The sequence below is a fragment of the Temnothorax longispinosus genome, unplaced genomic scaffold (genome assembly GCF_030848805.1).
Source record: "Temnothorax longispinosus isolate EJ_2023e unplaced genomic scaffold, Tlon_JGU_v1 HiC_scaffold_19, whole genome shotgun sequence".
Classification (NCBI taxonomy): Eukaryota; Metazoa; Arthropoda; class Insecta; order Hymenoptera; family Formicidae; genus Temnothorax; species Temnothorax longispinosus.
Genome location: NW_027270003.1, coordinates 375,620 through 402,216, shown reverse-complemented (window position 1 = coordinate 402,216; position 26,597 = coordinate 375,620). Strand labels below are relative to the sequence as shown.

Sequence of the window (26,597 nt, the reverse complement as noted above, 5' to 3'; positions counted from 1 at the left end):
CAATATAAAAGCAGAAAAATCTTATACGCGGCTTAACAGAATACAGTTTCTCAGTCAAAATGCCGCTGAAAAGTCCAATAATAATAGTCACAGCATTATCATTGCTAGAGAGCTAACATGTCCCAATATTTTCATCAGACACGTGTGAAAATCGAAAGTATATAAAATTCCAAAGAATTTGACCACTTTGTCCGACAGAAATACTCCAGTAAATAATATCACATGTCCAATAATAATATTTACAATATTATTATTGTCAGAGAGCAAATATGTCCCACTATTTTCATCAGACACGAGTGAATATCGATAGTATATACAATTTCGAACAATTTGACCACTTTGTCCGACAGAAATACTCCAGTAAATAATATCACATGTCCGATAATCATATTTTCAACATTATTTTTGTCAGAGAGCAAATATGTCCCGATATTTTCGTCAGACACGTGTGAAAATCGAAAATATATAAAATTTCGAACAATTTGCCCCCTTTGTCCGACATAAATACTTCAGTCATTAATTGATGATTAATTAACATAACAAAGACGTCAGAGAGCGTCTGTCCCACTAAAATTGTCGGACAAGGTTATATACTTCATCCTTAATATATTATTAAACTGTAAAATAAAATTCAGCTGTAAGAAAATCAGTCAAGAGTCAAAGAAAAAATTATCAATTCCAAATGGCAGACACGGGTCATGTCCCAACTTTTTTGTCGGACAACTCATTTTTTCTTGTTGAAATGGTTTAAATAATCAACTGTAAAAAAATCAGTTGTAATAAAATCAATCAATGTCTTTGGAAATTAATACAAGTTACAAAAATTCTGTTCGCTCTATGTCCCGCGGACAGACTCTGCCACCTGTCTACATTTGGCAGACATGACCATAATAACTCGTGGACAAAATTTCAGGCGTAAGAAAATCAGTCACCTAAAATTCCGCTAGCTCCTGGACTATTGCTTCCGCTTCCGTTTGGCGATTTCACTTTACCGCGCTCGGATTCCATCGTAACTTGATGGATCGACTACGCGGCACCTCCGCATCATGCTCCTACGTCGGTAAGCCGAATCCGCTTCCGTTTGGCGATTTCGAGTTTCCGCGCTCGGATTCCATCGGAACTTGATGGATCGACTACGCGGCACCTCCGTGTCGTGCTCCTACGTCGGTACGCCGATTCCGCTTCCGATTTGCTCAATCCGCCTCCGGCCGTGGGATTCGCTCGAAATTCAACTCTGGGTATTCGCCGTGAGCCCTTAGCACGTCGTTAAACGGTTTTTTCGGATCGCGCGCTCGGTTAAGCATTTCGTCGTTTCCGCGCTGCCGCTCGATTTTGTTTCGCCCGATTAGCTCCCCGATCTTTCCGCGTTACCCCGTTGCCGCGGTCTCGCGATTGCGCCCCCTTATCTATGGGATAGGGAAACTGGAAAGCAAGCTCAACCTTGTTAGCTGGTGCGCGATGCGCTTTTTATTCTTACGCATCCGCAGAGAAGAAAACCGAAAGAAAATAATATCTTGATTCGTAACTGAACCCGTTGTACCCCTTGTATGACGGCTGTCGCCGGCTTAAGCATCTTCCGCTTACTATTTAGCTTAATATTATCTTATATCCTATGTCGCTACGCTGACGCGCTCCTTCGTTCGCGATCGTTCGTCATCGTGGTATTCGGGAAATAATTCTTTATTTTTACCTACACATGTTAACGCCCTTGCGCACGGTACACCATTTATACGCAGATATACGCATTCGTGCTTCAATCACTGCGTCGAATCTGCCTCCACACAGCGGATGTCGTCTGGCTGGGTCACATTTCCTGGACTCGTTCTGGTAGATCGCTGTGATGGCCTCCTTGTCGGTCCAGTCGGCCTCGGCTAAAATGGCGCCGTGTCCGGAATAGCGGGCGGCTGCAAGGACAGCGCGTCCTTGAACAAACGCAGAGCGACCATCAAGGGTCAATTAACTCGTATTTACAATTTTGTCTCGTCATTACCATTAGAGTTACCAGATGTTTCAGAATGTTCGGCGAGAGTTCCAAAGGTTCAGGAATTATGGAACGAATTCGATGCGGTGCAGAGCAAAATCGAGGATATTGACGCGGGTGAGGCACAGTTACAGGAACGAATCACTTTTGGGACAGGTTATTATCGCACATTGGCTGAAATCGCAAAACGAACAAATCTCCAACAGGGCAGGTTAGTAATGGGAAATCAACGACAACCAGGAGCAATCAGAATGGAAGGTATGTCACATCAGGAAAAGGTTAAGTTACCGACGCTTGATTTGCCAAAATTCGACGGTACGTATTTGCAATGGTTATTATTTCGGGATACATTTTATGCTTTAATCGAGAGTAACGCGGATTTGGAGAACATACAGAAGTTTTGTTATCTAAAGTCATGCTTATTGGGAAACGCAGCTCAATTATTGCAATCATTAGAGATGTCGGCTGATAATTATGTAATCGCGTGGGATTTATTGAAGTCGCGTTTCGAGAACAAACAATTATTGATACACTATCACATTTAAGGTTTATTCGGAATGAGCTCTTTGACTAGGGAATCAGCCACGCTATTGAGAAAATTGATAAACGATGCGCTGAAACATCTCAAGGCATTAATTGAAGACGCTAGGTGAGCCGGTAGACAACTGGGATAGCCTCGTCATTCACATGATCGCATCTCGACTAGACAATGCCACTCGACGAAAATGGGAAGCGAGTTTACAAGACAATAACGTTCCGAAACTGAAGGAGCTCATTCAATTCTTATCTAGGCAGTGCGCAATCTTGGAAACGTTGCAATCCGAAAAGGCAGCTCCCAAACCTCTAGCATCAGGCATCCCGAATAAAAGAAGCGATAGCATAGCGTCGCATGTTAGTCAGAGCGATTCAAGGGGTTGCATTATTTGTCAGGGTCAACACGCGCTTTATAGTTGTAATACGTTCAAGGGTTTATCTACAAGTAATAATAAGCGAAAGGAGGTTAAGCGGCATCAATTATGTTTCAACTGTTTACGCGCAAATCACATGGCGAATCGATGTATGGCGGGCGGCTGCAAGCAATGCGGCAAAAAACATAATATATTATTGCACGACGAAGAATTCGGATCTAAGGCTGTAACGACAAACGAGAAGGAAAACTTAGAAGCTTCTACGAAAGGAGTTAGTTCAAATGCAGTATTAACTGAGTCGAATCGGACAGACACATCAGCGACATATTCGGTAGTTTCGGCTCAATCAAAGCCCAATCAACAAGTATTGCTTGCAACCGCTCCGGTCACGATGTATGACAAATCGGGCAAGCCGCATAAATGTAGGGCCTTTTTAGATGCAGGATCGCAAACAAACATTATTACCGCCAGTTTATGTCAACGCCTTCAGATAACCGCGCAAAGGAGTAGCACATTTTTATCAGGGATAGGGTGCGGTCGAGTCAACACCTTAGGGTCCACGCATGCAGTTATACATTCAACGGTTAACGAGTTTAAGATCGAATTGCCTTTCGTAATAATGGAGCGCATAACGGAGCCTATGCCCTTGATAAATTTAGATAAGGCACTGTTAAAAATTCCCGAGAATATCGAGATCGCGGACGCATCTTTTGGAACAACTGACACCAGAAGACGTCGACATTCTATTGGGTAGTGGCATTTTCTGGGATTTACTCTGCATTGGACAGATCAAGCTGGGACGGAACCTACCTGTATTACAAAAGACGAAATTAGGATGGATCGTCGGAGGTAACGCGCCCACAGCTTACGGTCAAGAAGAGATGAAGAGAACGGTCCTTAGCGCAATCGCCGAGGAAACGGAGTTGAGCCAGCAACTGGAACGTTTTTGGAACTTGGAGGAATGTATGCCCCAAGCCAAATTCTCGAAAGAAGATAAGCATTGCGAAAGGGAGTTTAGAGACACATATAAAAGAGACGCTACTGGAAGATTCGTGGTCAAGCTCTCATTTAGAGAAGACCCTAGCGTTCTGGGAGATTCAAGAGAAACAGCCTTGAAGAGACTGCGTTCATTACATAAACGGTTGGATTCCAATCCAGATTTGAAGGCACAATATGTTTCATGCATGGAAGAATACATATCCTTAGGACATATAACTAAGGTGGATGAGGAGATCAACCGCAGGAGCCCTTACTACTATTATTTGCCACATCATGCCGTGGTAAAAAAGGAGAGTACCACAACGCGACTAAGAGTTTACAATGCCTCCAACAAGACATCAACGGGCAAATCGTTGAATGACATTCTGAAAACGGGGCCAGTATTACAACAAGACATATTCGTCATTCTCATTTGATTTAGACAGCATCTCTATGTAATAACAGGAGACATAGAGAAAATGTACAGGCAGGTTTACGTGGATGAGGGACATCGAGGTTTGCAAAGGATCTTTTGGATGAAGGATTCGACAGCATCAGTAGAAGAATTCGTGTCAAACGTACTCATATTTGGTATGGCGCTAGCAGTATACTTGGCCATACGATGTTTAAAGCAATTAGGGTATGACTTTCAACAGGTCTTACCAGAAATCAGCAGAATAATACTCCAAGATTTCTACATAGACGACATGATTACCGGAGCAGACGACAAGGACGATCTTAAGGATATTCAGTCGAAGGTCAGCGAAGTACTTAATTCCGGAGGTTTCAAGATGCGGAAATGGAGATCCAACGTCAGCGAAATAACAAGCAACAAGACTTCAGATGTAGTGTCATTCATGCGCGTCACTAATTAAATGACGAGGCATTTGGCTACTATTAAGAGAGTCATAGTTACGACCGCACCGGGGGGTCTGGGGGGGCGGTTAGCCCCCCCAGAGTCCACTCCGTGGTTGGAGTGCGACTGAACGTTATCAGTACTTCCCTGCACAGCAGTAACGGAACCCGCCACCGTGGATTTGCCCATTACAGAGATACATACCCTTCGGATTACATACTCCCGGTATAGGCGACACCTCTGGCCACTGGCAGACACGGTTTTCCGTAACGCACATATGACTCACATTGTACCTGAGCTGTTCCCCAGGTAGCAGGATTAAATCCTGCAGCGAGCATGACCTACTCGGATTAGATCAGCTCAACTGACAGGACCGGGGTGCCAAGGCACCCCCCTAACAGGTAATGCGCAGCATGAGCTTCATAGCGCTGACCCACACTAGGCCCTCTATGCCGCTCACTCGGCTATACACCGGCAAATACACCTTCTATTCCTGTTAGTATTAGATCCATTAATCGTTGAAAAGTGGCGGGAGCATTCTTTAACCCAAAAGGCATTCTCACGAATTCATAATGGCCATTAGGAGTGGTAAATGCGGTTTTGTGGCTATCTGCAAGATTCATTTCTATTTGGTGAAACCCATAGGCAAGATCACATACTGTGAAATACTTTGCATTGCCTAATTGATCAATGATTTCGACAATATTCGGTACTGGGTAGGCATTGCCCATAGTTTTTTCGTTCACACCTCGGAAATCTAACACCATTCTCCAACGTTTGTTTTCCTTCGAGTCTTCCTTTTTTGGCACGATCCAAATGAGTGCATTATAAGGTGACTGAGAAGGTTTTATAATCCCTGCTTCTAACAGTTCTTTTACTTGCTTATTTATTTCTTCCTTATGAACTTGTGGAAATCTGTATTGTCGAGTATTTATGGGTCGATCATCCGTTGTTGGTATTTGATGTCGCATACCTGAGTTGCTGTTAATTTTTGTCCGGGAATATGAAATCGATCCTGACTGTTGGTTATAAGTTTTATAATACTTTTTCTTTCTTCATGATTTAAATGCTCTAATCGTAATAACTTTATAATTTCAGCAAGTCTATCCTTCTTAGGTTCTCCGGATGATACAAAACATTCTCGTGAAATGACGTCGTTAGTTGATGTTTCAGGTGTTAATTGATGTTGCTTTGACTTGCGTTTGTACCGGAAATTTTCCATTATTTCTCGGAATCGGGTTTGTGCGTATGCTAAAGTTTTTGCGGACGGTTTATTTTTTTTCTATTGATTTCGTAAATTTTTTCCATATTAGGATTATATAATTTTACTCTTCTCATGAGTTCTCCAATAGTAACATGAGAGGCATTATCTTTATTAATTGTACTTTTTATGGGTATTTCAACCCTTGGGAATTTTATTTTTTCTGAAGAGCTCTTATTCTTTGGCTCCTTTAAACAATTTCTTGTCGTACTGCATAGTGAGGTTTGGTAACTTCCCCCTCCGCAGATTTTAGAATCTTCTGGAGAGGTTTGGTAACTTCCCTCTCCAAGATTTTTGGAATCTTCTGGAGAGGTTTGGTAACTTCCCTCTCCACAGATTTTGGAATCTTCTGGAGAGGTTTGGTAACTTCCCCCTCCGCAGATTTTGGAATCTTCTGGAGAGGTTTGGTAACTTCCCTCTCCAAGATCTTTGGAATCTTCTGGAGAGGTTTGGTAACTTCCCTCTCCAAGATTTTTGGAATCTTCTGGAGAGGTTGTGACCGGACGTCACTCTCCGGGTACGTGGATCACACGAAAATGTGAGATTTCAGTCAGATTTGCCTATCAAACGGTCGCCACTCGGTTTGACCCATATGTACCGAGAAGGTGAGTAACGAAATCATGACACGAGATTGCAACGATATCACATTAATTCTCTCTTATTTTCAGGTTCTCGACTCAGGATGTCTCGACGCCCCGACGCTGCCTCCCCACTGCTGGATCATCGATGGACAACGTGGGACCACCCTCGGAGTACCAGGTAAGTAGATAACGGATACGCTCAATCAATCGGTCAATTTCTGTTTCAGGTATTTCACCCGAGCAAATCCTCTCGCCCCGGATGGATCTCAACTGTCGCTGACTGTCCCAGATCCTCGCAGAATCGCATACTGGAACGCCGCTGGACTTCGCTGGATCGATGCCGTAGGACAAGGTAAGTAGCAGGTAAGTAATTCGAAATTAACTTGACACTGCGTATATTAACAAACGATTGATTTATTTCAGATCGTCGTTGTGGTTTACAAATTCACGTTGACACATTTCGTCGAACGTTGCTACAAATGGCTATTGATTGCCTCTCGCAATTATAATACGAGCTATGTTTAACGCGCTAGTACGCGGGAGTGCCGGTTGTTACATACCGCAACGATAAACTACGCGCTAAGTCCGAACTATGAGCGAATCTTACAAGCGTGTTACCCCGATCGCGGTATCCGAGCGACTGCCACGAGTTACCGGGCGCTCTCGGTTATCCCACCTTGGGATATCTATCCCTACCACCGGGTTGTTATTCACATCCTGGTACTTTTCCGTGCCAGGTGTTACCCGCTTTCACTTTTCTTTGGATAGTTTTTGCCTGTTTTCGTCGCCGGTGACTGCTGCGGTTCTCAATCTACGCCTTATGACCAAACGCGCCTGCGGTTCTCAACCTACGCCTTATATCTAATCGCACGCATCGGCATGGGTCCCGCTGGACCCCGCTCCTCCGGTTCCCGGGTTCGGGTATTTCACAATGGAGTGGTCTCGCTGACCCTGCGGATTCGTTTCGGCGCCTCCGCTAACAACTTTCCACCCGCCGATTTTCCCCGAGCTCCCTCGGTTTCCGATATCCGGGGGTCATCGTCTGTCCCCGCTAGACTCGCTTCCGTTATCAATATCGCGTCGCGAGTCGATCGGATGTTGTTCGGGTCGCCCTTGAAACGTGTTCGGCGAGTCGGTTGCCCGCTGTGACCTCCGTGCCCTTCGGCGCGGGGTCATTGTTATGACCCCGCGGTTTTCGTGCCCGTCGGTGGTATCGCGTCGCGTCTCGGTGAGTCGTTGTTTTCACGTCCCCCGAAACGGCCTCCGCGACTCAGCCTTCGGTTAAGACCTCCGTGCCCCCCGGTACGGGGGTCATTTTCGTGACCCCGCGATCTCCGCGCCCGTCGGTGATATCGCTTCGCGGTCCGGTGGGTCGTCATTCGTGACCCCTGTGAGACGATTTCCGCGGTTCGGCTATTGGCTGCGACCTCCGTGCCCCTCGGCGCGGGGGTCGCCCCCGTGACGCCGCGATCTTTGCGCCCGCTGGCGCTATCGCGTCGGAGTCGACTCGATTGCCCTCCGGGTCGCCCCTGAAACGACTCACGCGGCTCGGCCCCCGGCTATGACCGCCGTGCCCCTCTGCGCGGGGTTCATTCGCGTGACCCCGCTATTTCCGCGTTGATCGCTCTCGGCGCTTCGCGTATCGGGTGGTCGGCCTTCGAGTCATCCCCGAGACGTATTCCGGGGTTCGGCCCCCGGTTATCACCGTTATACCCCCGTTCGCGGGGGGTCAATCTCGTGACCCCGCTATCTCGCGTGCCCGTTGCGCTATCTCGACCGCGCTCGTCCCGATCTGCTCTGCTTGGCTCTCCTTCCAAGGTCCGCTCGTTGGCTCGCTCGGTCGATCATCTGCCGCTCGCCTGCCGGGGTCAATCGTACCCCGGTCACCTATATCTCGGGATTCAGGTAAACGCTAGCCATATGGGCTCTTCGGACTCGCTTATCCGGTAATACTGTTCGCAAATTGTCGATGTCCGCTGCTCCCCAGGTCGCTGCTGGCCGTCGGGTTTGTTCGGCTACTCAGCTATGCGGACGGTTGCAAGGTTTGGTAACTTCCCTCTCCACAGATTTTGGAATTATTTAACATTTCAGAAGGGGTTTGGTAACTTCCCCCTCCAAGGATTTGGGAGTCTAGCATTTCGGGGGAGGTCTGGAAACCTTCCTCTCGAGTATCTAGATCAAGATTTTCATTTGATTTTTTATTTTTTCTCATAGTTTTATTCTCAATCTTTTCCTTTAATTCTTCTTCTCTTGCTTTATTTTGATTTTCATTTATAAACTCGTCCTTATTTAACTTTGCATGATCGTTATTTTTCATTCTGTCTTTGTTCGTTCCATTGAATGTTTTGCAATGAGTTTGGTTTTCTGAAAATTGAGGGCTAATTTGCGTAATTCCCTCTTGGTTGTTTTGCGCTTCTATATTCGATTCGTGTTCGTCGAATAATTCATTTAGTGGTTTAAGGCGCAGGGTTGGTACTTGAACTTCTACCTCTTCATCCAGCGTACTTATAACATTTAAATATGCTTTTCCGGAAATATTTTCTACTATAGAGTCTCCCAGATAAATTCCGTGAGATATCTTCAGCCTCGGTATATATCCTATTTTTACTTCCGGGTTTCCTATTCTCACATAAAACAAAGATTCTGTGCGTGGAGATGCCGTAATGGTTTCTGGTGAAAAAAAAGGTATATTAAATCCTGATACGTTTAGACATCCTTTCGCGTAATCTATCATTGAGGAGGTCTGTTCAAAAAAATCGTTACCTAATATCCCGGCTTGTGGAATTGGCAAATCGTTTGATACTACATGAAAGGTTACTTGTTCTCCGAAAAGAGGCAAAATTATTTCTCCGAGAGTATAGACGGGATATTCATTTATGCCACTTAATTGTAAAATTTTTGTATAATTGACAGTTTTGTCTTTAGGTAAAAATTTTTCTTTAATTAAATTCGGCCCGGAGCCGCTATCTAACATAAGAGTAACTGAAGAAGCCGGTTCATTGAACTTTATCTGGACGGTCGGGACTCGATGATGTTTATTAAGGTTTACCGTCACGGGTCGTATTTCAGAAGCGTTGTTATCTATTGAGTTTGAGATGTCGATGGGTGTGAGATCCGTTCGGACCCCTGTTCCACACCCGACTTCGAGGGGCCATTGGAGTTTCCCTGATTATTTACTTGCCTGCGATTATTGCTCGCAATGCGTAATTCACAATTTTCAAGGAGATGCCCTTCTCCCTTGCAATAACGACAGAATAATGAGTTTTTGGCTGTAATATTTGATTCTATATTAGCTCGACAATTCTTAGCAATGTGTCCGAAATTATTGCAAATTTGACAAACAATTTTCGATTTATTTTCTGCGTTACGTTGTTCATTTTGCTTCTTCCAGCAATTATTAGCTGAGTGCCCCGGTTTATCGCACCACTGACAAATTATCAAAACCTTATTCTGATTGTTAATATTCTGATTATTGTTTGCTCTGCATGTTTTAGCGTCGTGGCCAGATTTAGAGCACAATTGACAGATAAGATGATTTTCTTGGACTATGTTAACAGGGCGTTGGACTTGAGGATCGCGGAGGCGACATTTGTCGGCGCTATGTCCACGTTTTTTGCAAATCTGACATATCAAAATCTCAGTTCCCAAGCCGGTCTTATTATGTGATTGTTGGGAAGGTTGAGTCAGTTTTCTACAATTAGAGGCTATGTGTCCCTCTTTAAAACAGACCTGACAGGTTTCGTGAGATCGGGTAACAATTGGTGGTTTATTTGATATACTACCCGGTCCCTGTCGTAAATCTGTCATCTCGTGTAGCTCTCTTTCTATCCGTAACGCGTCGGCCATGGTTGCCTGGACGTCTAAATTTCTCGTTACTCTTTGCTCAATTGCCGGCTTTAATCCTTTAATAAAACATTTGCACATATTTCTTTCTAAAGATGCTTTAATATTTTGACCGGGAAGGGCATTTTCCGAATTTTTATGGGCTTCTAATATTTGTTTACCTAATAGCTTTACCCGATTTGCATATGTAACGACGTCTTCCTCGTTTTTTTGATATATGCAACCTAGCTCTCCTTGTAACTGATAAATATTTTTAACCGCGCCATAAACTTGTTCTAAGTATTTTGTTAAAGAGGCTACTGTATCGAAATCTTGATCTTGTATGGTACGGCGAGCTTCGCCTATAATTCGGGTTCTGATTATTCTGGTGAATTGAGATTCTGCCTCATTGGGCAGCATGGATTTCGCTTGTTCGCATCCCTCGATAAAATATGTTAACGGAATATTTTTTCCGTCGAAGAAGGGAACGGCCTCTACCGCGTATTTTAGGGTAGCGAAGGGGTTAGCGTGTGCCATTGTATCTGCGATGCTTATAAAGGAATTATATTTAACTGACCGTGCGGGTAGTATTGTTTTATCTGAGGAATCGTTGGAAACGTGAAGGGTGAAATCGGACGTATCGGTTATATTTTGTTTGTCCTCCGGTGTCTCGTTAATGTTTGGAATGAAAATTTGTCTAGGTGCTGATTTAATGTTAGGAAGGGGAGTGGATGTGTAAAACTATTGGTTTTAATTTTGCCTTGATTCTCTATGGCTTGTTTATAGAGATCATCAACTTGATTTTTATCAGATTTTGACTTCGTATTCATCACCACTCTCGAAAAATCGCACTTTTCATCCCGGACGAGCCCCCAAAATTCAAAAGTCTGTTACGTCAAACTCCGAAATTTGTAGAATATTTTAGAAAGATAGCAAGGAAAAGGCTATCTAGAGGAGGGGAGATAGGAAGACGTAACAAGATCTTATCGTATCTCGGGTGCACGCTGGAAAAGACGCGTGCCTCGAGACGAATGCACGTAGCGGGAAACTCCAGTCATGAGTCAACGTCCAGAAGAGACGCTATTACGCCTACTGAGAGTTTCGTGCACTCGTGGTCCTGTTTTTGGTCAAGGATATTATCCCTTTTACCGGGGATCGGACCTTGTGCGATTTCTGAGAGAGCGAGGGAGGTGAAGACGAGGTCTTAGTTTATGAAATGACTGGTATTCATTTTATAATTAGTATATATTTATTCATGACAAAATCGTTTAAACATTCATTAATAAAGAAAGAGATCTAGTAAAATTTAAGCAGAATATAATTACAACAAAAATAGGCAAATCATTATACACGCATATATACTAGTGTGAGGTGTATGTGTGTGTGTGTGTGTGGAAAGGGCGCGGGTGTTACAAAAGTGCGGAGGTTTTCGAGCAGGATTTAGAGGGAAAAATGTCTAAATTAACTTGACATCCTGCTCGACTATTACAGAATCATTATTAGCGAAGAATTTATATGAAAAGAAAAAGGAGAGATTAAATGGTATAATGTATGTACTTATTGAGGAACTATTGCGCTTAAGGTTACATTACATTAACGGTGTTACTTATTTAATCTAAGGAAATCGACTCATATATGATTTCCACGCTGGAACAGGAGAGCGCGGGGGAAGGTGATCGACCGTCGAGAATCTCGATGGTCGATCTGGAGAATGCGGGGGAGGGTGATCTACAGCACGATTGATCTGGATATTCAACTGGAGTGGGGGAATAACAGTCTAGGAAAGGGCTGTGGGGGGAATCCTCGAGTTCCTCGGAAGGAACCGGGGAATAGGAGGGCTCTAGGAAAGGCGATAATTTAGGGGTATCGGGGAACACCCGATACGGAAGGGAACAGCGGATAGGTGAGGGGGAAGATGAAGGAGGAGAATCGGGGATACGGTGGTCGATATGCGGAGACCGTTCGCGTTTGAGAAATGAGGCAAGGAGCTGTCGCTCCACTTCGCGGGCGCGCCTGTTCTGATTTATCCGTTTTCGGATAACTACCCCTATGGAACTGCGGCGGTGCACGTGTGAGTACACTAAAATTATTTAATATTTTAAAAAATCGAAGTAGGGGGAGTTTTGAAGATATATATATGTATGCCTGTTATTTATATATGTAGATAGAAAAGGAGTGATAGATATTTGGGACTTACTATTAAAGCTGATGGTGATCACGGGATGTAATGGCTCTGAGTCAGTAATCGCGCCGGTGAGACTGAATCGAAGATTCTTCTGGACCGTTGGCTCGGTAATGCAATGCGATGATATTGACCCGCACAGAATTTATAGCAATGATAAAGTTGACAACGGGATTGAGACCAGAAATAATTGTGCCAAGAATCTCGTAGGCGCGGACTTTACTGTTTAAAGTTTCAGAATGAAATGGTGTCCCGCCGTCGCGGTTTATATATGATTTTAGGGGTGGATTATCAAGGAGTAACTTAATTCAATTTTTTTTGGTGGGGAACTTGTTTTTCCGATGATGACTCTTGTTAGTCATCATCTGAAAAACATGTTTTTCTCACGGAAACGATCGAGATGCTTGATTCCAAAAATTCTATTGTCTCGTCTTTATCTGTTATTGTCTACCGTCAAGTGTTTTCCACGAATTTTCGGCGGCGCGGGTTTCACAATTTCTCGTGGATCGAGACACTAGATTTCGGAAATTCTTTTGTCTCGTTCTTATCTGTCATCGTCTAGCGTCAAGTGTTTTTCTCGAATTTTCCCCGGGAATAACGGGCTGACCGGCTATTGACCGGCCGTTGACAGGCGGCGCAGGTTTCACAATTAATATACTTGTTATTTGATTTTGCTGTTGGAAAGAATGGTGATTCATTCTTGATTAGTAACCTGCCCGCCGATCGACAAATATTGTTCGATTCTCGTCATCCCAAAAACAATTCTGTAGGAAAAACATCTTACGAAATGCCTTTATGAAAGAATTAAATCGCGAAGTTCACAGGACGTAACAGCGTTGTTCCTATTATTTCTGAGTTTTCCATTAATCAAATTGTCGAGCCTGGAGTTTATTTTCTTTAAAATTAATTTTAGAGAATAACCGTTGTCCAATAACATTTCAATAATTATTTCTAAATTTTTTTTGTGGTACATGGGGTGAAATAACAAAACTGCTCTGTCCACTAGACTATAGATGGTGCCTATTTTGTGGCAGAAAGGATGGTTTGAAAAATATGATAAGTATTTGCCCGAGAACGTTTTCTTGTGAAATCAATCGATTTGTATGGTATTATCCACTACCTGTAGCGACAGATCTAAGAAACTTAAACAACGGTTATTCTCATATTCTATCATAAATTTAAGGCGTTCATGATAGCTGTTGAAAGTATCCAGGATACATTCAATCATGTTCGACAGAGTGGCCATGAATATGTCATCAACATATCTGGTAAATGGACAAACATGCATTTATAGAATTTAGCGTTTTTTGTTCCAAGTCTTGCATGACTACATCAGCAATTATTGGGGAAAGTGGTGATCCCATTGGTGATCTAAGGGTTTGTTTGTATATTTATTACATTGTTAAATGTGAAAAAGGTTGACGAAAGAACAAATTCTATCGCCGAGATAAATTCTTTTTTAGATATTTTCGTTCTTTTTTTAATATAAGCCCATCTATTGCTGATGCCCTCAAGTGCCAGACCTATGGAAACATTCGTAAAGAGAGAAACTACATCCAACGACACCAACATTTCGCTGCTCGAAATCTTTTTACCGGAGAGTTCGCTATACAAGTTAAAACTGTTACTGACGTGACTGTCCGTCTTAGGTATGCTATCGGAAATTATTTGGTGTAAGTAGCTTGCAAAGCCATAAAGCGCAGTATTAACGGAAGCAACAATTATTCTGAAAGAAAAATTTTCCTTGTGGATTTTCGGAAGACCGTAGGCTTTAGGAAGAAGTGAGTCACTCGAGCGGAGAGAATATACTTTTGGGAAATATATCCTTTTCTTACCAATGTTTTTAATAGGTTATTTAATTTATTTTCTATAATTTTTGAAGAGTCTTTTTTACGACTGAGTACGTATTAATATCTTGTAACGCGCTTACCATTTTCTGTATAATTACAAACAATTTCAAAAATTTTTATGCCTCTCTAGTGGGATCACCGTGTCTGGAAGATTTATAAACCATTTTTCGTTCGTATGGCTTAAAGGGTCAGATGTGTTATTTGTAAAATATATGGGATTGATATAAGTTTTTACGAAGGTTTCATTGTTTCCCTCCGGTAAATTTTGTGCATAATGTACCTATGTGAATTGGGTTGTTGTTATCGATAGACTAGTAATATGTGATCGGTCTGGAGGTGTGAGCTTGTTTAAGTTGAAATTGTTTTTTTAGCCAAGCAAATTTTCTTTGGTAAGTATCCGTTAACCTACGTTGTAAGTTTTGGAATCGAACAGTGTAACGTCTGATAATGTCGTTCCATACGCGAGCGGGTAGGCTGTTAGACAATTTTCGGGAAAGATAGGAAGTTTCTTATCGTGAACCGTGGATAATTCTGTATAGATCCAATATTTCTATGCGTAAAGTCTTAGTTCTACACTTGCAAAGCAACCTCTCCAGCTTTCCTATGGAGCGTGAATGGTATAGGTTCAACGCGTTTTACATATAATTAAGATGCGATGGAGTCAAGTTGTGATGTTTACAAAGCTTTAACAAATGTATTTTTGATGTGGCTCTTATGGCTCTGTAGTTTGCATCGATCCATTCCTTGAATACGAAAAGAGTTTCATCACCAAATTGGAACCATATAAAATTAAAGAAATTGAAAGATTGGAATCTTCTAAATTGATAGGACCCCATTTTAGGCCGGGGTGTAAACAACGAATAAATAAAGTAATCGCTCGTATATGTCAAATACAATGGAAATAAAGGCCAACAATCGAGCAAAACAATATGTCAAATCAATAGTTTATTTAAAAACGAACCAAGTCAGTTGTTAAAAATGTTAGATCTTAGGTCAGTCAGCGGTGTGGTCAATCCTTGCCCGTCTTCGATTGTTTACCTCTTTATTTATTATTATTTTTTTGATTATTTGATACTTTGCTTATTGCGCGACTTCATGTAATTATTCGATTTTATCAGCTGAAGAAGACACTGTGTGTTCGAAACGTACCGTAATTTGTATATATTATTAAATGAACTATTGATTTGACCCTATTTGACATACTGTTTTGCTCAATTGTTGGCCTTTATTTCCATTGTAAAAAATAAGAATATATAAATTTATAAAAAATTAATATATATTAACAATAAAATTACAAAAAGTTAATATATATATATATATAAACAAATAAAAATAATCAATTTTTTATAAACTTACAGCTTGAGCATTGAGTACTGGAATCTATAACTGTTCGGATCCGTCCTCCGAACGGCGCGCCTGCGAGTGCGGCAACCCGGCCCGCGCGCTCAAGCCCGCCCGGCCGGGCGCACGTGGCACAACCCCACTCGCGCGCCGCCAGCGCGAGTAACACCTGTCGCCGCGGGGCGGCTGTCGTTACTCGCAATCAATATTCGGCAGGAACGATACATAAGGGCGAGCCTGCCCAAGACGAGCACGCTTTCTTCTCTCACGTTGAGGCTACAAGACCGGGCGTTACATATACCGGCAGTAGCGACCGTGATTGAGACAAACCTTACATATTCCGCTCCAACCTGGAGCGAGCGGAATCCTCGCACCGTTCCTCGGAACGACGTGCCACCGACTTGCGCCTGCTACTACGCAAGGGAGAGCCTGCCCCTCCCACCCGCCGAACCGGACAAATTCGGTTCGTGGTGGTAGTAGCACCGGGCAACTCTGCCCGCTTTAGCAGAGGCCGCCGACGACCACGACCAAGGAGAAGAGCCAGGAGGCCCTCGCCACCACGACGACCAACCGCTGCCGGACCGGCACTTCCACCAGAGCTGTGGTGGCCATCGATAAGGGTGACGATCCCCGAGTCGCACAGGCGAATCACACAAATCTAAAGACAAAGCCCTATCCACAACTCACGCGCTGAGTCATCATGTATATATTTTAAAAGAAATAAAGCTCACTTTTACCAGAGCTTCGACTCGTTCGATTCACTCGCCTCAGACTTCCTCATTCCCGACCGCTTCAAAAAAATAACTTCATTGTCACTATCATCGCAATTTATTACACGTTTGTGAATATGTTTTCTCGAAGACTGTTGTTCATTATTGCTTCCTCATAGAGTTGCGAGTCGGTAGTCACTAATGCTAGTCGCCGGATTCACGTTCCGGAGATCCGGGTTCAACCCCAGGCAGGTATCACAAATCCTGCGGGGTTTTTTTTCTCGGTGATCCGGGTGGGGGTCTGGTGAAGGGCGACGGTGGCTACCAGAATGCGCGCCTCCTCGAAATTTTCGGGGGACGCCACCAAGTCGAATCTTCCTCCTAATGGGAGACTCGCTCTCCGCCTTCCCAGGATGGGATAGGTGGGGAAAAGAGAGGATCTCGGCGCTACCTGGGGGAGCCTGTAACCCCCTAAAGACGCGTCCCCCGGATGGCGATGGGGGAACGCTCGTCAGGCTCGCTTGAAGAGTAGAAGTGAAATAAAATAGCTCCCGCGGACCAAAACAGGTACTCGCCAACACGTCTGGCAAGCGTGGCGTTTTAAATGCCAAAAACCTTCACCATGAAATGTCGAACTCGAAAACAAAATTACCCCAGGCGAGTAAAGCGGGACGCTCGGAATCTCACACTGACACGTCAGTCTGCCTCATGGATTCTGGGGGAGGCACAAATTCGATGAATGGAAGGAAACGAAAACGGAATACGGAACACAAGCGTACCAAGAAGACCCTCTACATTGCGTCGTATAACATTCGCACAATGAGACTCGAAGAACATCTGATCAACCTCGAAAATGAATTAGAAAACATCAAGTGGAACGTCCTCGGAATAAGCGAGACCAGGCTGAATGGGAAAGCGGTCACAATCATGAAATCTGGACATATGCTTCTTCAAAAGAACTCTGACATAGATTCACACATCGGAGGTGTGGCCCTGCTAATTCATAAAAAATTGAAACACCTTATGACCAAAATCAAAGCTATATCGGACAGGGTAATTTATGTAGTGCTAAGACTTAATAACAAGTGCAGCATACAAATAATACAGGCCTACGCACCAACTTCAGCTTTGACAGAGGAAGACATTGAGCAGTTCTATGAAGACCTGACAGCAGCAAAAAGTGCGGAAAAGACCAAGTTTACCATTATAACTGGTGACTTTAATGCTAAAATTGGAGCGATGACCCAGGCGGACTCACAGTACATCGGTGCCTTTGGTCTGAGCACGAGAAACCCAAGGGGACAAGTGATGATGGACTTCCTGAGCAAAGAGAAAATATACTGCTTAAACACCTTCTTTAAAAAGCATCCCAGAAGGAAGTGGACATGGAGAAGTCCGGACAGCACTATCAAAAACGAAATAGACTACGTGCTAGCCACTGACAAGCGCATTTGTGTAGATGTGTCAACCTTAAATCGTTTCGACACGGGCAGCGACCACAGGTTGGTGAGAGCAAAAGTCTTAGTAGATACTCGGCTCGAGAGGAAACGTCTCATGAATAAAAAGGTCAGGCTAACATTAGCAGAGCTGAGAGGGAAGGAAGAAGAATATAAGACTACGCTCAAACAGAAATTAAAACCAACCGAAAAGCTACAAGAACTAGAACTGCGCTGTCAACACAAATCACAAACAGCATCCGAAGTGCCGTGAGAAAAGTGTGCTCACTTCAGAGGCGTGGGAACTCGAAACTTAGTCCAGACACTGAAAGGCAAATCAGAGAAAGAAGAAGAACGAGCAGGGATTCACCGGGATATAAAGACCTAAACGGACCTAAACAAGGCAGTAAGAAAAGCGATTAGAAAAGACAAAAGAGCGTATAACACGCGAGCAATCAAAGAAGCCATTAAAAACAATACGAACATGAGAGTTCTGCGCTCCAAACTGTCAAAAGGGAAGGTAGTAATTCATAAGATGAAGAACAATCTAAAAGAGGTAGTAACAGAGAGGGACGTAATCGCAGCGATCATTGAAGACTTCTACCGAAAACTTTACAGCCAATCAGCTCCAAATCCGAACCAGCAAGGACGACCGAGACAAACAATTCTGAACGTAGGATCCGAAGATTTACCAGACATTAACAAGTCAGAACTGGAAGCAGCATTGAAACAACTAAAAAACAACAGAGCACCAGGGGAAGACCGGATAACAGTCGAGATGCTCAAGGTTGGAGGGGAAGAATTAGAAAAAGCACTCCTGGTACTGCTGAACAGATGTCTGGAAGAAGGCAGAATCCCTGACTCATGGCAGAACGCAGAGGTCATCCTGCTCTTTAAGAATGGCGACTGCACGAATATAGAAAATTACAGACCCATTAGTCTACTCTCAATCCTTTATAAGCTGTTATCCAAAATAATAACGAATCGTTTAAGCCAGAAGCTCGATTTCTACCAACCCATAGAACAGGCAGGATTCAGAAGGGGGTACAACACGAATGACCATATACAAACAGTACGAACACTTATAAAAATATGCACCGAGTACAATATCCCACTGCATATGGCCTTCATAGATTACCATAAGGCCTTCGACTCAGTTGAGACATGGGCAGTGCTCGAAGCATTGGATAAAGCACGAGTTGACTCTAGATATTCTAACTTGATCAAATTCATACACGAGCATGCCACCCTGCACGTTAAAATGGAAGAGGATTGGACTACAGGTAGAATCTCTATCAAGAGGGGTGTGAGACAGGGCGATACGATTTCACCAAAACTTTTCACCTTGGCGCTGGAAGATGTATTTGGGAGGCTAACATGGGATCAAAAAGACATTAATATTGATGGGAAACGTTTAAACCATTTCCGTTTCGCGGATGACATTATCATATTCAGCAGCGATGCAGACGAGCTCGCAACAATGATACAAGAACTCAGGGAAGCTTCCCAAGCAGTTGGCCTGAGAATGAACCTCCAGAAGACGAAAATCATGAGCCCCACCAATATACTAGTTAGCATCGATAACCACACTCTCGAGATGGTAGAAGAATACGTGTATCTAGGGCACAAGATCAAGCTAGGAAAAAATAACCAGACAGCTGAGATCACTAGAAGAATCGGCTTGGCGTGGACAGCATTCGGCAGACTAAGCTACATCCTCCGAGAACCAAAAATCCCAATCAACCTCAAACGGAAAGTTTATGATACGTGCATATTACCAGTTGCGACATATGGACTCGAAACAATCACTCTCACAGCGAACAGCGCAAACCGACTAAGAATCTGTCAGAGGGCAATGGAGCGAGCAATGCTGAAAATCAGCCTGAGGGATAAAATCCGAAACGAAGAGATAAGGAAAAGAACAGGAGTTGCCGACGTGGTTGAACGAGCAAGTAGACAAAAGTGGCAATGGGCGGGACATGTTGCGAGAAGCAACACCAAACGGACCAAGGTCCTGATGCAATGGAGACCAAGAGAGTCCAAAAGAAGCATTGGCCGACCACAAACGAGATGGCAAGATGACATCCAACGCCACGCAGGAAAGAGGTGGATGCAGACAGCACAGAAAAGAAAGACATGGAAGGAAATGGAAAAGGCCTATGTCCAGGAGTGGATGAAAACAGGCTAGAGAAGAAGAAGAAGAAGAGAAGAATTAGATTTAATTATAAAAAAAAAGTGAAAATATTATGTGTATTTAGAAATTTTTTATTTTTCGGTAAATTTTACTGTCAGAACAATATGGCAACGCTGCGCTTTTTAGGGCGCCGATTGTAAAATGTGAAGTTGATAACAAAAGTGTCAATGTAAGTGTCAATTTCATTAATCAAAGAATATTGTGACATTTTCTATTTATCAAAGAGAGATTTTATAATAATAATGAGTGATAAGAAACATAAAGTGACGAGTAATGTGGGCAAAAATAAGGGACAATTTGTGAAAATAAAAGTTGATAATAAACCGTACGTTATGAATGAAGTGTGACATGAGCGCACAGCTTGCAGCGCCAGCGTTGCCAAATAATTCCTTGAAAGTCGCCATCAAAAATATTCCTTTATAAACCACATTTCAAGTCAACTTTTAACATAAATATTTTGTTTAAATATTCAGTGACTCTGTATTTTTATCGGCACTATTAGGCCAGTAAAATTAGCTCGAAAAACACCAAATATCTACAAAACGGATTGAGAAGCCAATTTTTTGAGGGTGAGTAGAGGGTCATAGAAGATGCCCAAATTCACAAAGTTCCAACAAAATTTCCCTGTGCGTCGGCGGCCATCTTGAAAATAGGGATGAATATTTAAAGTTTGAATATCTCGGCTTCTATTGGTCAAATTTTGTTCTTTTTTTTTTAGTTTTGTAGGGAAAAATATTTTCTACAACTTTTGTTGGAAAAAATTTTTAATAGCTGTCAAGAAAAAAAAGTAAAAACCAAAAAAGTGCCGTCAATTAGGGGTTGAACAATTTTATTGACACTTATATCGCCCCCTGTTAGTTTGATAAAAAAAATGTTCCAATAAAACTTGTAGAGGATTCAATTCTCTACAATTTTCGTATATATTTTTTTGCGGTGGCTCAAAAAACACTAGAGATAGAGAGCGCCAAAGTTGAATGTATCTAGTAAATGCTCTTTTTCGTGGGGAAAATTCGCGGTTTTATTGTGAATTGTCGTATATTATAAAACTCTTTTCCGCGAACTGTGTGTGTGTTGTTTGTGTGTGTTATTGTGTATTATTTTCGGTTAGTCGTGATCTGTATTTCGAGCGTTTCAGAGTAAAATTTCTCGAAAATAAGCGAGTATTTTATTTGTAGTCCATATGCCAGGTCGATTGAACATTTTTATCGAGGTTGATGGCTTAAGTTAATGTTTTTTTTTTATTTTTGGGTCGTAAAACAGGAATCTGTAAATAGTTGTTTCGTAAGTCGATGCAATAAAAAGTTATTAACAATTTATTTGTTTAAATTGCCCTAGCGATCAAACTATACATCCTATAAAAAAATGAACTAGAGAAAATGTGTTCCTCTTTTTACGACGAACAAAATGGCGTTTGAATTTTTCCAAAATCTTGATTATTGACGGAAATGTGTCAATTTTTAGGTAATTACTGCTTATGCGTCGCGGAGTACCGTAGGCGTGCGCGCTCGCGCTCAATTGTGCCACACGAGTTTTGCTCCTTTAATTTTAATTTAATTTGCTTTTTTGCTCCTTTTATTACAATTAAGCGCGAGCGCGCACGCCTAGGGTACTCCGTGACGCGTAGGCAGTAATTACATAAAAATTGACACATTTCCGTCAATAATCAAGATTTTGGAAAAATTCAAACGCCATTTTGTTCGTCGTAAAAAGAGGAACACATTTTCTCTAGTTCATTTTTTTATAGGATGTATAGTTTGATCGCTAGGGCAATTTAAACAAATAAATTGTTAATAACTTTTTATTGCATCGACTTACGAAACAACTATTTACAGATTCCTGTTTTACGACCCAAAAATAAAAAAAAAACATTAACTTAAGCCATCAACCTCGATAAAAATGTTCAATCGACCTGGCATATGGACTACAAATAAAATACTCGCTTATTTTCGAGAAATTTTACTCTGAAACGCTCGAAATACAGATCACGACTAACCGAAAATAATACACAATAACACACACAAACAACACACACACAGTTCGCGGAAAAGAGTTTTATAATATACGACAATTCACAATAAAACCGCGAATTTTCCCCACGAAAAAGAGCATTTACTAGATACATTCAACTTTGGCGCTCTCTATCTCTAGTGTTTTTTGAGCCACCGCAAAAAAATATATACGAAAATTGTAGAGAATTGAATCCTCTACAAGTTTTATTGGAACATTTTTTTTATCAAACTAACAGGGGGCGATATAAGTGTCAATAAAATTGTTCAACCCCTAATTGACGGCACTTTTTTGGTTTTTACTTTTTTTTCTTGACAGCTATTAAAAATTTTTTCCAACAAAAGTTGTAGAAAATATTTTTCCCTACAAAACTAAAAAAAAAAGAACAAAATTTGACCAATAGAAGCCGAGATATTCAAACTTTAAATATTCATCCCTATTTTCAAGATGGCCGCCGACGCACAGGGAAATTTTGTTGGAACTTTGTGAATTTGGGCATCTTCTATGACCCTCTACTCACCCTCAAAAAATTGGCTTCTCAATCCGTTTTGTAGATATTTGGTGTTTTTCGAGCTAATTTTACTGGCCTAATAGTGCCGATAAAAATACAGAGTCACTGAATATTTAAACAAAATATTTATGTTAAAAGTTGACTTGAAATGTGGTTTATAAAGGAATATTTTTGATGGCGACTTTCAAGGAATTATTTGGCAACGCTGGCGCTGCAAGCTGTGCGCTCATGTCACACTTCATTCATAACGTACGGTTTATTATCAACTTTTATTTTCACAAATTGTCCCTTATTTTTGCCCACATTACTCGTCACTTTATGTTTCTTATCACTCATTATTATTATAAAATCTCTCTTTGATAAATAGAAAATGTCACAATATTCTTTGATTAATGAAATTGACACTTACATTGACACTTTTGTTATCAACTTCACATTTTACAATCGGCGCCCTAAAAAGCGCAGCGTTGCCATATTGTTCTGACAGTAAAATTTACCGAAAAATAAAAAATTTCTAAATACACATAATATTTTCACTTTTTTTTTATAATTAAATCTAATTCTTCTCTTCTTCTTCTTCTTCTCTAGCCTGTTTTCATCCACTCCTGGACATAGGCCTTTTCCATTTCCTTCCATGTCTTTCTTTTCTGTGCTGTCTGCATCCACCTCTTTCCTGCGTGGCGTTGGATGTCATCTTGCCATCTCGTTTGTGGTCGGCCAATGCTTCTTTTGGACTCTCTTGGTCTCCATTGCATCAGGACCTTGGTCCGTTTGGTGTTGCTTCTCGCAACATGTCCCGCCCATTGCCACTTTTGTCTACTTGCTCGTTCAACCACGTCGGCAACTCCTGTTCTTTTCCTTATCTCTTCGTTTCGGATTTTATCCCTCAGGCTGATTTTCAGCATTGCTCGCTCCATTGCCCTCTGACAGATTCTTAGTCGGTTTGCGCTGTTCGCTGTGAGAGTGATTGTTTCGAGTCCATATGTCGCAACTGGTAATATGCACGTATCATAAACTTTCCGTTTGAGGTTGATTGGGATTTTTGGTTCTCGGAGGATGTAGCTTAGTCTGCCGAATGCTGTCCACGCCAAGCCGATTCTTCTAGTGATCTCAGCTGTCTGGTTATTTTTTCCTAGCTTGATCTTGTGCCCTAGATACACGTATTCTTCTACCATCTCGAGAGTGTGGTTATCGATGCTAACTAGTATATTGGTGGGGCTCATGATTTTCGTCTTCTGGAGGTTCATTCTCAGGCCAACTGCTTGGGAAGCTTCCCTGAGTTCTTGTATCATTGTTGCGAGCTCGTCTGCATCGCTGCTGAATATGATAATGTCATCCGCGAAACAGAGATGGTTTAAACTTGATTAGATCCAGCTTTATACGCGATCAAAGGTCCATAATTTTGATCGCATATAAAGCTAAGTCTAATCAACCGAATTTAAAAGAATTATATATGAAATAGGGGTAGAAAAGACTGAAAAATATAATAAAATTAGAAATAAATCGATATCTCCAAATTTGCGGAAGTAAAGTTTCCTCTATGAGGAAGCCAAGTGCAAATTTCTAATTTGCACAATTTTTTAGCTTCATTGTCTGATAATTTTATTATTATTCTCATAGAAATTATCGGCATCAGTTGACGCATCATCTGTTTGCATATTGTCATATTTTGTATCGTCTTTGATTTGATCACTTTCTTCATCACTGTCTTCATCCTCATTGCCTATTGCAGCTTGCAGCAAGCGAGATACTTCAGTCATGTCAATCAGTCCATTAGGGACTCGATACACATCTTTATGGATTTGCTTGTCATGTCTCATGAAATTTTCTAAGTCTGAAACTTTATTTTCCTCTACTCGCAGCATAGCGGTGTAAGTAGCGATATGCTTTCGAAGCATAGTACCTCGTAGACTGGTAGAGATTGATGCACCACAGTTATTAGCAAATTTTCGCATTATAGGACAAGCTCTGACGTAACCTTTTTTCGGAGAATTTACTCGAGGTACAGCAAAGACGTACTTATTTCTTTAGCTTACTCCAGCTTCAGAACGATATTTAAGTAAAACATCTATGTACAAAGTTAAAAATGTATGTAGTAATACGGGAACGGTTCTTCCCAATTTGCCTCGCACAGTTAATCGAACAAATTGCTTGGCTTGTTTTTGAGATTCTTTTGATATGTTGTCAAATATATCAGGATTGAAAATTTTGTCAATTGTCTCTTGATTTTCATAGTTTTCAATGGAGAGTCTCTCAATTTCACCAGCTCTTCGTCGATTGAACATCTGAACGAGAATTAGACTACCGTCAGTTAATTTTTTCCATGCATTAATATCAAATTTTTTCTGAAGAATTTTCATGGCTTCGTCACATAAATTTTTTGCATAGTTATACAATTTTTGGATATCTGATTTTGATAGGAGGACAATTTGTTTCTTTCGACGTTTATTTGCTCGTTCCTCTATAACTTTTTTGTTAATTGTCACTGGGTAATCATCATTAACAATAAAAATATTATTTTTCGCTCGTTTCAGGCAAAGGCTATAATGAGGAGTAGAACCAGTATACGAGCATTAATCGATGTTACAACAATTTTAACTTGTATCAAGATTTATTAAATTGACGTTTCGTACTGCTCGGGGGGCGTTTAAGCGTTCCCCGGATTTGCGAATTGGTGCGAACTACGTGACTCGAAGGACCAGGGGAGGTGTGTATCGTCTCTCCAAAGCGAATTAACGTAATTAAGCAAATGCGACTCACCGTTCGGGAAGCCGTCGTTTCCTGGAAAATTCGTCTCTCTAGCAAGCTCGTGGGCAGCATGTGCAGCAAGCGCAGGCAAAGGCAGCAAGGCAAGCAAAGGCAGCAAGCAAGGCGGCAAAGCAAGCAAAGGCAGCAAGCAAGGCAGGCAGAGAAAGCGATCGCACTTTCGGAGAGCGAGCTCTATGTGGTCTCTCGGATGTTCGAGTGTGCACGTATAGCGTATGCACCCCGAAACGTCGTGACGATGAGTAAATCGTGCTCGCGGCGCTAAAAAAGTGTCGCGAGCGAGTACTTGCTCTTTCCTCATGCGGGTGCCCTCGTGGGGTGAACGAGGGCAGCACCGATTGGTGAGTCGCGAAACTATCGATTTTACGCGTCGATCGCGATCCGCCAACGTTTCGCGCGAGTCACCGAAAATACATAAAAATTATATACTAGAAAGACTATTATATACAGCGGATATGAACCTAAATGTGACTAGACTAACGACTACAATATATACAATGTGGCGAGCGCCAAACACGTACCATACTCGGACTTTATCAGAGTTTAATAGATTCAATAATTACCATGATAGAATCAAATTCACTATTGAATACGAGGAAAATAGAAGTATTAGTTTTTTGGACGTAAAATTGATTGTAAGGGATAACATGATTGTCACTGATTGGTTCCACAAAAAAACGTTTTCGGGAAGATTTTTGTCGTTTTATTCTAATCATCCCATACAACACAAACTCGGAACTATATATAGTTTGGTAGATAGAGCAATCAAGTTATCCCATCCGAATTTTTACGAAAAGAATTTGGTGTTTATTATTAACAATTTGATTGAGAACGGCTATGGAGTTAATATTCACCCATGTCAATCGGAGATTGAAAAAACTTATCAACCAATCTTTGAACGGTAGCACGGAAGAAACAGAAACACAACAAAAAAAGAATTTCATTGTTCTTCCATATATCAAATCAATCTCGGAATTAATTGCCTCGAAAGTAGATAAATCATGCATATCCATGGGGTACCTTGAACAAACTTAGTAGTATCATCAGAGTCCAAAAAGACAAAAACTCGTTGTTTATAAACAATAACGTAATATACAAGATTGATTGCAAAAACTGCGATGCATCGTACGTGGGCGAGACAAAAAGAAAGCTTCAGACTAGAATTAGAAAACATAAGTATAACATCAGACTGGATGAATCCAAGCATTCGGTG

At 41.9% G+C, this 26,597-nt stretch overlaps 1 protein-coding gene across 1 annotated transcript; it reads left to right on the top strand.

Annotated features, from left to right (window-relative positions):
- The first annotated feature begins 17,097 nt into the window (after positions 1-17,097).
- On the top strand, positions 17,098-18,180 carry LOC139823845 (craniofacial development protein 2-like). The gene has a single exon (XM_071796314.1). It carries the CDS (start codon positions 17,098-17,100, stop codon positions 18,178-18,180), a length of 1,083 nt encoding a protein of 360 aa, XP_071652415.1.
- Positions 18,181-26,597: the final 8,417 nt, after the last annotated feature.